Raw genomic sequence first — 13,054 nt, forward strand, 5'->3', positions numbered from 1 at the left:
AACATCCATCAGCTGCCCACTGCCTCTGGCACAACCCCTACTGGGGATCAAGCCCACAACCCCGGCATATGCCCTAATCTGGATTCCAACAAGTGACCTGTTGGTGCATGGGCCAATGTTCAACCACTGAACCATATGGGCTGGGCTATTATACACTACCTTTTAACTCAAAATGTTTAACATAATACGTAACACAAAATTATTTTTATTGTAAAACAAATACAGATCAATCTGTAGCTAACAGTTAATACATAAGTATATAATATATATTAAAGACATATAATATTTTTCTTCTAATTTTTTTAAATTCTCGCGCGAGGATATTTTTCTATTGATTTTTAGAGAGAGTAGAAGAGAGCGGGAAAGAGAGAGAAATATCAATGTGTGAGAAACACATTGATTGGTTGCCTCCTGCAACAGCCCCGAAGAGGGCCCGGCTGGGGAGGAGCCTGCAATCAAGGCTACCCAGACAACCAAGGTACATACCCTTGACCAGAATAAACCCGGGACCCTTTGGTTTGCAGGCCGATGCTCTCTCCACTGAGCCAAACTGACTAGGACAGTGGTCGGCAAACTGCGGCTCGGGAGCCACACGTGGCTCTTTGGCCCCTTGAGTGTGGCTCTTCCACAAAATACTGACTTCTGCGCATGGGCCACGAAGTTTCAATCACACTGTATGTGCACACCAGCACGTGATATTTTGTGGCATTTTGTGGAAGAGCCACACTCAAGGGGCCAAAGAGCCGCATTTGGCTCGTGAGCCGCAGTTTGCCAACCACGGGACTAGGGCATAAATGTAATATTTTTCAAGATGAACATTCTTGTCACAAACACTTGGATCAAGACAACACTTTTTCAGATTCCCAGTCCCCCAAGCATAATTACAACCTTCTCCTTCCTCCCAAAAGCAAGCTATTTTCCTGACTTTCATGTTTTCACTTCCTTGTGTTTCTTTACATTTTTATCATTTAAATTTGCACGTTTCCTTATATGTAAACAGGGCTCATAGCAGTATCTACCTAAATGGTGGTTGTGAGGATTAATTGAATTAATACATATAAAGCAGGTAGGGCAGTTTTCTCACCTAATAAACACTCAATAAATATTAACCATTATATTATTTCTGACACTCCTCTTTTCTACAGGAATAGGAATCAATTATCCAGTTACATTTTAATTAAGGTGTCTGAACAATTGAGAAGGGCATTATTTGGAGAAATGGCTACTTCTTGGCCAATCTTATGGTACAAGGTCCGTGTATTTTCCAAGCAATTTTAGTATTTTATTCATTACCTTGTATAGAGCTTCTGAATGAAATAGAACGAATGAGCTTTCTTTCTTTGGAGAAAGTATAGTATTAAAATTAAAATTTTTAAAAAAGAATTCCACTACAGCTATTGTCTTCAGGCCAAAATATTCAAAATTCTCTAACTCCTCAATCCTCCCACTTCCCTACTCCAAGGCTCTGTCCCTACAACTTTACCTCCTCTCTTCACAGTCATTTTGTGGCTTTATAAGCAGCGCGCTGTAATATAGCCCAACATTTCTCAGCTCAAGTCCAACAGCAATTATATGCGCTGCTCTCGATGCTGTACACACCCTCTGCAGGGACTCAGGAGTGCTCTGACCCCTGCTGATTTTATGTTCTCCCCTGCACCCCAGAACCCCCAATTTTTCTTGCCCGAAGCCATTTAAGTAAGGGAGTGCCACTGGCCGCTGGAAGGGTCTTGTGAACCTTGTGTGTGTGTGTGTGTGTGTGTTGGGGTGTGTGTGTGTCGCGGGTGGGGGGATGCTCTGACATCCCACAAAGTGTAGGAAGGCTGCAAGCGTTGATTAGAACTTAGCTCTCAATAAAACATCTATGAAAATGAATGACTAGCAACAACCCGAAAGCAAAGAAGAGGAGCGGGGATGAGGAATGACGGGGCCCGGTCAGTCCCGAGGGAACCGCTTGCCCCTGGAGCAAAGCGGGGCCGGGTACCGGCCGGCCGAGGTAAACACAGCTACTACGCGTGCGCACAGCCTCCCCGGTCACGTGCCGGCGCGGCCCCGCCTCCGGGCTTGTCCCGAACTGCAGTTCGGCGGCGGGCAGGGACCGTCTATAAACTGCCAGGAGGCGTCCACCTGTTCCCCGAGGGGGCGGATTCCGGTCGGAGCCGAGCGTTCGGTCGGAGCCGCCCCTTTCCTCCGGAGGTGGGGCGGGAGGCTGCGCCCTGAGCCCGCAGGCGCCGCCAGCCTCCGCGGGACATGGCCCGCCGCGGGGAGGGCGGCGCGGCCCCGACGGCACCGGTGGGGCCCCCTGCAGCGTGCACTCCGGGGCTGCCGAGGAAGGGGCCGTGCGAGCGGCGCCGGCTGAAGGCGCTGGTGTCGGAGCAGCTCAGCCAGGATCTGCTCAGGTAGGAGGAGGCGGGAACTCGGGCCGCTCCAGTGCTCCGCGCGCCCCCCGCCGCCCCCGCCGCCGTGGCTCTTCTCCGGCTCTGTCCCCACCTCGTTCCCCGCGCCTCGGGCCGCTGCGGGGTGTTCAGCAGTCTCCCCACGGAGCCGTCCGCCCTCCCGCAGAAACCAGTTGCGAGCTGCTCGGAGACCACGCACCAGATTCCAAAAGAAAACCAAAATCAGCATCATCGTTCTGGGCAGCACCAGTTGATGCCAAAATACTCTGACACGGCTTAGGTCTTGAAAGGCATCTCGCTAAGGTCGGGGTGCCTCCAGGGTTCGCGGTCCTGAAACGTACACGTTTTGCTAAGCTTAAGCAGCGTTAAGAAAAATGATAAAATTAGGCAGAAAAAAAAAAAAGAATATTTAGAATGAGGAAACATAGGACAAATTACTGGAGCCTTGGAGGTCTCTTTCTTCCAAGCTCTGTTTAAACAATTTGGCACAAGTGCTGACATAGAAATACTTCCCTATTGCAACCTGGCGTCCCCTCTCCACCTAGAACCCTCTACAGCTCCCAGCAACTGCCCGCTTCCTGCAGACCCAAGCAGATGGAGGGTTGTTGTGACGCTTAACCCAGACTATGGTAACTCCAGCTAAAGTCACCTCAGTTTCTAAGGAAAATGAAGCTTAGAAGTATTCCCGAGCTAATTTCCATTTCCACCAAAACATTGATTCTTGAACTTCAGTGTGCATCGAAATCACCTGGAGGCCTTGTTAAAATTTAGATTTACTGGGTCCCAGTCCATAGGTCTGATTCATTTGGTCCAGGTTGAACCTGAAGTTTTTGCATTTCTAACAAGGTCTCAGGTGATGCTGGTATTGCTGGCCCGGCCACACTTTGAGAACTACTGAACTAGAGTAAACACAGTTACTACTAATAACTAACAGTTGTGCAGCTTTCTACATTTTTTTTTTTTTTAAAAAGCACTTTCACTCACACTTAAAAGGCTCCAGCAGCTATAAAATGAACTTTATAAGGTTAAAAACATTTCCTTTTAATTTGGGCCTATCTACCAGAGGTGCTCCTTTGTCTCCACCAGTGGTGGATGGATGGAAAAGATGGAAAAAACAAGACTGAAGTTCTGTTTCTAGGGTGTGTCTCTAAGGATAAGATGCTCCTCTTCAGTGACTTTATTCTTCTGGCTGTACTGTGAGCAGAAGGTGTCATGAATTTAAGGAAGATAACATATTTAGTTTATATAAAGAAAATTAGATTAAAAGTACAGCAGGTGAACAATTTATCTTCATTCTAGCAGCAGTTAAGGACAGGACCCTGTACTCCCAAGTTCTTATCCTATATAATAAAAGGGTAATATGCGAATTGACCCTAAGGGCAGAACAACCAGTTGCTATGACATGCACTGACCACCAGGAGGTGGACGCTCAATGCAGGAGCTGCCCCCTGGTAGTCAGTGTGCTCCCACAGGGGGAGCTCCGCTCAGCCACAATCCGGGCTCAGGGCTGCAAGTGCAGCGCCAGTGGCGGGAGCCTCTCCCACCTCCTCCGCAGTGCTAAGGATATCCCACTGATTATTAAAGTGACTTGCCCAAGGTGACATGACTAGTCGCACATCCCCTGAGGGCTCCCAGGCTGCCAGAGGGAATGTCTGACTGCCAGCTTAGGCCTGATCCCCTGGGGAGCGGGCCTAAGCCAGCAGGTGGACATCCCCTGAGGGGTCCTGGACTGTGAGAGGGCACAGGACGGGATGAGGGACCCCCTGAGTGTACCAGGCCTCTAGTTGAAAATAAAGAAAAATAGGTGCAGGCCCTAGCTGGTTTGGCTCTGTGGATAGAGTATAGGCTTGCAGACTGAAGGGTACTAGGTTCAATTCCAGTCGAGGGCACGTACCTCTACATTGATGTATCTCTTTCTCTGTCACTCCCCCTCCCACTCTCTCTAAAAAAGTAAAAATTAAAAAATAGGTGCAGCATCTTTTTAATTACAAAAAAACTTCACATGCTCACCCATCCTACTTAAATGCTATTATTCTTTGAGCACAGCAATATCATTGATTTATTTTATAAATATTAATGAAGTAGCTAGCACCTACCTGGCTCTGTAGGAGCAAGCTCCTTTAGAATCAAAGGTTAATAAGACATGGCTTTGGTGTTTGTGTTTTCACTCTAGTGAGAGAGAATAACCAAACAAAAGTGATGCTGGGACCCAAGTGAGTTGTGGAAGGCTTTATAAGGTAACATCTGAATGATCTCTGGGGTTGATTAAAATTGATTAGGTAGAGCTTAGTAAGGGAGAAATCAGAGGGTATTTAAACAAGGGGAATGGAGATTTGAGAGAGCTTGATATAGTCTGGGAAAGCAAGTTGTATTAGATTCTTCTAAACAGCAGGGAACAGAAATACCTCTGGGTTACCTGAGGCATTAGGATATATGAAGAAGTAAGGAAAAACAGGAAATGGTTTCAACATAAAAAAGCCATATCTGAGATCTGATGTAGAATTGGAAAGTTGCTGGGGATATAACAGCAACTGTGAAATGGACCATTATTCAGGACAATGGTAGTAAAAATACGTAATACTTCTTGCCATCCTACTATTAGCTAGACCAGCCGTGGGCAAACTACGGCTCCGCGGGCCGGATCCGGCCCGTTGGGCTGTTTTATCCGGCCCGCGGAGCCGAAAGAGTGGAGGGTCCTCTTCCTCTCCCCTCCGCTCCTTCACCAGCAGCAGTGTTAACATGGCAACGTCGGGAAACATGGCCGCAGCTCCTTCTTCTGAGTCCAGTTTAAGAACCCATTGTGGCCCTCCAGTCAAAAAGTTTGCCCACCCCTGAGCTAGACCCTGGGCTGACATGTAATGGTTTATTTACTCCTCTGTAAGGTAAATCTTGTTATTATTTCCATTTAACATAAAAGGAAACTGTGGGTTAGAGGACAAGCAGTGGAGTTGGAAGAAGAATGTTGGCAGTCTGGCTCTGGAGATATTAGAGTGACTTGCCCAAGGTGACATGACTAGAATTTGAACCCAGTCTGCCTTCTCTAGTTATATACTAGTAAACTGATCTTCCAGTAACTTTGTTCCTTCATCTTTGCTTCTCGCACACATTTCTTTTTCTTACTCCACTTTGGGTCAGCTTTGCAACACTTAGAGTGTGATCAGTTGGTCCCTGTTTACTACAGAATGTTTCTGCCAGAATTTACTTATTTAACTACCATATTGGCTGATGGCTAACCTTGTCTCAGTCTGTTGCCCATTCAGATGTATCAGGGTCATGTGGTACTAAGGAGGGCCATCCTATATAATAAAAGCCTAATATGCTAAGTGTCCAACTGATCAACCAGTCGCTATGATGCGCACTGACTACCAGGGGACAGATGCTCCAACTGGTAGGTTAGCTTGCTGCTGGTGTCCAGCTGATTGGGACTGGATGAGATGGGCCAGACACACCCTGGAGCCCTCCCATGGTCCCTTCCAGGCCCCGATCGTGCACCAGTGGGGTCCCTCGGCCTGGCCTGTGCCCTCTCGCAATCCAGGACCCCCTTGGGGGATGTTGGAGAGCCAGTTTTGGCCCGATCCCTGCAGGCCAGGCTGAGGTACCTCACCAGTGCACAAATTTGTGCACCAGGCCTCTAGTATATAAATAATAAACGAATTTGGTAGCTTTATTTCAGAGGAGGTTGTGGGTTTGGCAGGCAATCAGAGTGACAATAGATGAGGGTAAATAGATAAAGTGACACTAAATCATAGAGGTCTTTTTTCAGTAAAAAGTTTGGAATGTATCCGGAGGCAGTGAAAAGCCATTGGGAGCTTTTTTTTCTTTTACATCCAGTATTATTTTATACTAGAGGCCCGGTACACAAAATTCATGCACTTGGGGAGGGCCCTCAGCCTTGCCTGCACCCTCTCACAGTCTGGGAGCCCTCGGGGGATATCCAACTGACAGCTTAGGCCCACTCCCCATGGACATCCTTAGTGCTGCCGCAGAGGTGGAAGAGGCTCCTGCCACCGCTGCTGTGCTTGCCAGCCGTGAGCCCAGCTTCTGTGGGAGCACACTGACCACCAGGGGGCAGCTCCTTCATTGAACCTCTGCCCCCTGGTGGTCCGTGCGCATCATAGCAACTGGTCATTCCACCGTTTGGTTGATTTGCATATTAGCCTTTTATTATATAGGATTAGTTTCAGGTGTACCCATTGTTTTTTTGTTTGTTTTTTTAAATAAAGGATCAACATATTTAGGTTTTTAATTGAGGAAAGAGAAATTGAAACAAGGAAACCAGCCAGGAGATTTTGTAATAGTTGGAGATACATAATGGTGGGGTAAATAGAAAAGGTGAAAGGGATTCATATGGTAACTGATGAGCTTGGTGACCAATTACATGTGGAGGAACAGGGAGAGGAAAACATAGAAGGTGGTGCCAAATCTTAGGACATTTGAAAGGGAGGAACATGTGAATGTTCAGAAGCCATATCAAAGAGACCATTGGGAATATATCTGGAGTATAGTAGGGAAGTTGGAAGAGCAGATATAGATTAAAGGTTGGTGGCCAAACCAAATAATAGAGAGATCCTACCTTATTCCCTTCACCTTCTATATCCAGTCACCAACTATTGCCAGTTTTATTACTTAAATATATTTTAATTCTATCCTTATTCTCTGTCACCATTCATTTTCTCCTGGCATAATTCCTTTACATCATTCATCTGTGCTATATAGTAGTCTTCATTCTCATGTTCCCCTAATTCCTCTTCTACACAGCTAACAGATGATATTTTGAAAAATAAATTTATTCATGTTTCAAACCATTTGGTGATTCCCCTTCAACTGTAAGATAGAATTTAGCTCTTTGCCTCTTTGTTTAAAAATATACTTTTATTGATTTCAGAGAGGAAGGGATAGGGAGGTAGAAACATCAATAATGAGAGAGAATCATTGATCAACTGCTTCCTGCAGGCCCCACACTGGGGATCAAGCTCACAACCCAGGCATGTGCCCTGACCGTTAATCGAACCACGATTTCCTGGCTCATAGGTTGACGCTCAACCACTGAGTCAGGCTTTTTGCCTCTTATTCATCTTTATCCTTACAGCTTCATCTTCCACTTATCATCTCAATACTCTGCTGACCAATTCATATATATATATCAGGAATTCCTTTCTACCTTGCTTTGTTTCTCTGACCAACTCTTATTCAGTCTTTAAAATCCCAGTTTGGTTTTCATGTCCTCTATAAGGTCTTCTCTTATGTCTGCCTCTGAACAAAATTTACTTATTTGTGCTGTTGAATATATCATGCTCTTCAATTTTCAGGCATGCCCTCCCTGTTATTATTCTATATACTCTTTGAGGGCAGATATTATGTTTTAGGCATCTTTATGTCCCCAGTGCTTAGTACATAGTACTTGTTCAATAAATTTTTAGTGATAATTAGGTTTAATCAGCAATCTAAAATGCTTTAGATAGGTTAATATAGTAGTTGTTGGTAGAGAAATGATGTGGAAAGAAGCTAGCCTTGACATCATTGAGCCTTTGCTCTACCTGTCCTTTTAGATCTTACTATTATATGAGCCATTAAACCTCTCTTAAGAGGTCTGATACATAAGAAAAACTGATTCAGTATCTAATGGATAGTTGATATCTGTCACAACACAGCATTTTATATACAGTTAAGTAAAACTGCTATACAATCTAAGTTTATTTTGGGAGTGTTTGCTGTATAATTGGATTTAATAAAATATTTAGAGGTGCAGTAGGCATGACTTTGAGTAGATAATGAAAGAAAATGCAAATTGCTCATTGATTCATGATGTGGTTTCATCTTAGCTTGGGAAAACCATGCAGTATTTAATAAGTAGTAGCAAAATATTTACTGTTGAAGCTTGAAAAGATGTGAGTTCTTTGTGTGCAGTTTTTCATTTATGCATGTGAGGGTTTTGGTTTTTTTAAAAAGTATTTTTACATTGTAGTACTTGTTTACTTGTTGGTGGTGTTTGCTTATTTTTAATACATTCCGTCAGGGACAGAAATTACATGCATTTCTTCCTAAAAAAAAAAAAAAAGAGGTCTGATACAGATATTGTTACTTGTAACTGATACAAGTGGTTTTATAAAATAAAAAGCACTATATTTTCACATTAACAATTTTTTTAACACATTAACTTTTTTAAATTTTTCAAATACTCATGAGCATCTATTATGATCAAAACAGATTCTCTAGTGAAGGTTGTATGGCTACCAACTGCAATGCTTCCTTATTCACTTGGCAAGAAGTGGGGGATGGAAAGAAGGTGGGTGGGAAGAATGAACAAATTATTTGTACAACTTGAATTTGTATTAATTTTTGAGAAATCAATACATTTTTTTATAAATTTAAAAATCAACTATGAAAATAAATTATTGATGAAAATGTTGACTAAAATGCATCTGTTTGCTCATCATTCCCAAGGTTCTAAAAGCTTTGCTCTGAAGCATTTGTCTTGTTTAGGATAAAATACAACAGAATTTAACAGCAGATATTGAGCTCTTAGTATATACTGAAGATACACAGTTTTTGCCTTTGGGGAGTTCATTGTCTAATAGGGAGAAAAACACATAAAAATGATGATGCAATGACAGAAGTACTGTAATAGAGGTATGTACTGAGTGCGATGGGAACAGAAAAAGAGCCATTAACTTGGTCTTAGGGGAGTGTGTTAATGGCAACATTCTAAGCTTTCACTGTAATGGATATCTTTATCCATTACTTGGACTCCTATAGAGAACTGGTGTGATTGCCAATTATACACTGCAAATACAAGTCCTCTGAGAATACATATCTTGTTGATGATAATGTTATAGTAATATGAAGTAAAATATATACTTACCATAGAGACAAAGATTATATTATCACAGTTTCTATAATGATACTGATTTCTGTTCTTCCATCACCTTACTACACACATTAATCAGTGGGCTATCTCTGTCCATTAATAAAAGAATTTGAATGGATTTAAAATCATTTTAATAATAGATTAGAGCATGGTTAGTTGTGTTTGTTATGGGGGAGGTGGTGGAAAAGGGCTTAAATGTCACATTCTTGAAGCCAAGTCTGCATTTTAGACTTGGTATTTAACAATGGTCAGAACAAAGTGTGCCAGTTTCTAATCTGTTATCTATTGTTATATCTGCTTTGCTGGTGTTGTTGACTATTTACTTTTCTGACTTCAATTTTAGTAAGATTAAAAAAAATTGATTCTGTACAATGTCAACTATATTATAACTTTGTTTTTCTCAAAATAAATCTAAAATAGAAAATCAACATAAATAGCAGGAGATAAATTTTACTATTTTTTTAAATATATTTTATTGATTTTTTACAGAGAAGAAGGGAGAGGGATAGAGAGTTAGAAACATCTATCACCTGCCTCCTACACACCTCCCACTGGGAATGTGCCCGCAACCAGGTACATGCCCTTGACCGGAATCAAACCTGGGACCTTTCAGTCCGCAGGCTGATGCTCTATCCACTGAGCCAAACCAGTCAGGGCTAAATTTTACTATTATTAAAAGGAATAAAAAAAATACTTTTTGAAAAAGTAGTCTTACTCTTTTAATGAAATTACTTTGGTTTTCACGTGTAACTTTTAGAAAATTAGATTCATAGCCAATATTAAATAGTGTTCTTTGAAATGAACTAAAAACAAACTCATTTTTATATTAACATATTTATTTTATGTTACCTCTGTATTTATTTTGTTTTTGTTATTTTTAAAACTTTATAAAAATGGGTATAGTATATATTTGTGTCACTAATTAAACTATTGTTTCTTTCTATTCCTGACAGGCTCCTAAGGGAAGAAATCCATACAGATGTTACTTTCTCTATAGGTTGTACTTTGTTCAAAGCACACAGAGCAGTCCTTTTTGCAAGGGTTCCTGACTTCTATTTTCATAGTATTGGACAGACATCAAATAATTTAACAAGTCATGAGCCTATTGCTGTGGAGAACTTTGAAGCTTCAGAATTTAGAACATTTTTACAGTAAGTGCTTTCTTTATTTTTTTTTCTCTTATATTTAAGTCTAATATGTAATCATTTTTTTAAACATGTATGTTATTTCATATATTTTTATAAAGTTCTAAGAAAAATCCATTCATTTAAATTCCAAGTTAACTTAGTATTAGTAGAGGCTAAGTATTAGTATTAGAGTACTAGGAGACTTAGTATTGGTAGAGGCTACATACTAACTTGAGTTTGATCCTGAGAGAAGAAATGAGTAGTGAGCTATCTGTTAATTTGAATGAATTACTCTATGCCAGAATTTCTCAACAGTAGCACTGTTGACATTTTGAGTTAGATAATTCTTTGTTGTAAGGGCTGTGCAGTGCATTTTAGGATATTTAGCAGCATCCCTAGCCTGTAGCCACTAGATACCAGTCGCACTTTCCCTCCACATCCTTCCTAGAGCTCCTCCCCCACAAGTTGTGACAACCAAAATGTCTCCAGAACTTGCCAAAAGTCCTCTGGGGTAATTTTGCCCTCTGTTGAAAACCATTGCTATACTGATTTCTATATTATTGATATGTAAAGCTTTAAGTAAATTATGTGTGTTTATAAAAATATGAGATCATAAATTTTATTCTCTTGACTTTTATGTGGTCAACATTTTTGAAAATAGAACTTTCATTGAACTTGTGTTTGGTGAACTTAGAGAATTGTCATTATTAAATAATGGGATAAAGTATTTTATATTAATCCCCATTTCTAATTGAATAGAATTCAGTTTTAATGCTTTGCTGTTATCTGTGCAAATGTATAATTATTTGACACTAATTTTTGCTAAATGTGTCTGGGGGAAAGTACTTTCTAATGTATTTACTCAAAATTATATCTCTTTTTAAAGAACCTATTTAAATGACTTTAGAGAGGTCTTAAGTACCTTAGTACATTGATTTTCAACCTTTTCTATCTCATGGCACACATAATCTAATTACTACAATACTATAGCACACAGATTTTTAAAAATATTTTTTGCCAATCTGACAAAAATCAGTATAATTTTCATTTATTCACATACCTATTGTTATGTTGGCTGTTGTCTTTTTATTTTTAAATATATTTTATTGATTTTTTACAGAGAGGAAGGGAGAGGGATAGAGAGTCAGAAACATCGATGAGAGAGAAACATCGACCAGCTGCCTCCTGCACACCCCCCACTGGCGATGTGCCTGCAACCAAGGTACATGCCCTTGACCGGAATCGAACCTGGGATGTTTCAGTCGCAGGCCGACACTCTATCCACTGAGCCAAACTGGTTACGGCTGTTGTCATTTTTTAAATTTGACAATCTAAGGAAAAAAGAGGCCAGTGCCCCTGACTAAGTAGTCAGGTATTACATGTTTTAAAAATTCTTAGAACACACCGGTTGAAAATTGCTGTCTTAGTGTTTAAGAACATGGACTCTAGGACTAAAATGCCTAGGATCAAATTCCCTGCTCTGCCATTTGGTAGCTGTGTGCGCCTCAAACTAAACCCCTATGTGCCTGGAATTTCCTCAAATGTAAGATGCCTGGCATACAATCTATAATAATAAAAACAATATGCTAATTAGATCAGGCATCCTTCCAGACGTCCTTCCCGATGGCCTTCTGGACATAGCTGCAGCAGCGGAGGCTGAGGCTGTGGCGGGCAGGGGCTGAGGCAGAGGTGGCAGCCACCATGGCATGGGCTGAGCCCCTTGCACGAATTTCGTGCATTGGCCTCTAGTAAGCATTATAAAAATCGTTACCTATGTTTTTTTTTTTTGTTTTTAAAATATTTTATTGATTTTTTTACAGAGAGGAAGGGAGAGGGAGAGGGCTAGAGAGTTAGAAACATCGATGAGAGAGAAACATCGGTTCAGCTGCCTCCTTCACACTCCCTACTGGGGATGTGCCCGCAACCAAGGTACATGTCCTTGACTGGAATCAAACCTGGGACCTCTCAGTTCACAGGGCGATGCTCTATCCACTGAGCCAAACCAGTTAGGGCACCTACGTTTTTTATGTTTATAAATCTTGAGTTGTTTATTTGTATTTCATTTCAGTAATTTAAACACTGCCATCCCATAATTTCTTCCCTTTCTCTAATATATGGAAGTTAGTGTCATTCTAATAATATTTTAGTGGTTTTCTGTCCTACCATCCCTCACATACACTTACTTAGCAGATATTTATTGTGCCCTATTTTGGGCAAAGCCGTGTGTGAAGGGCTAGGTATGTACTGGCTAGTGGTATTTTATTTCAGTGATTGATAATAAGTGTGAAGAAGGGGAAAAATTTCTCTTTCCCTCCTCTGGTTCTTTTGGCTGGCCAGATAATCAAATCAACAGGAGGAAGATTGTCAAGAGTAAATAAATTTAACCTCATGCAAATGGGAACGCCACATATCTGAGATGAGCAGAGATAAAAAAGGGGATTGAGGTATAAGACATTCTGAGCTAGGGATGAGGTATTGCCTCTTGGGGGCCTCAAAGTGTCATTACTGGATGATAAGAAGAGCAGATGTTTAAATTGAAGTTTGCACTACCATACAGGTGGGTCAAAAGGTTATTGCTGATAATCTCTTATTATGGGCAAGGCTCCTAATTCAAGTTCTTCTAGGTAGTTAAAGGGAGCGGCAGAAGTTTCTCTTGAGCCTGAAGT

At 41.4% G+C, this 13,054-nt stretch overlaps 1 protein-coding gene across 2 annotated transcripts in view; it reads left to right on the top strand.

Annotated features, from left to right (window-relative positions):
• The first annotated feature begins 2,106 nt into the window (after positions 1-2,106).
• The window catches only part of BTBD8 (BTB domain containing 8), a 98,901-nt gene continuing 87,953 nt past the window's right edge, over positions 2,107-13,054 (top strand). For both annotated transcript variants that reach the window (XM_036351673.1, XM_036351674.1), the window contains exons 1-2: positions 2,107-2,396; positions 10,215-10,412. In XM_036351673.1, the coding sequence (XP_036207566.1) occupies positions 2,248-2,396; positions 10,215-10,412 (347 nt within the window). In that variant the 5' untranslated portion in view covers positions 2,107-2,247. The remainder of the gene's footprint in view (positions 2,397-10,214; positions 10,413-13,054) is intronic.

The sequence above is a fragment of the Myotis myotis genome, unplaced genomic scaffold (genome assembly GCF_014108235.1).
Source record: "Myotis myotis isolate mMyoMyo1 unplaced genomic scaffold, mMyoMyo1.p scaffold_m19_p_2, whole genome shotgun sequence".
Classification (NCBI taxonomy): Eukaryota; Metazoa; Chordata; class Mammalia; order Chiroptera; family Vespertilionidae; genus Myotis; species Myotis myotis.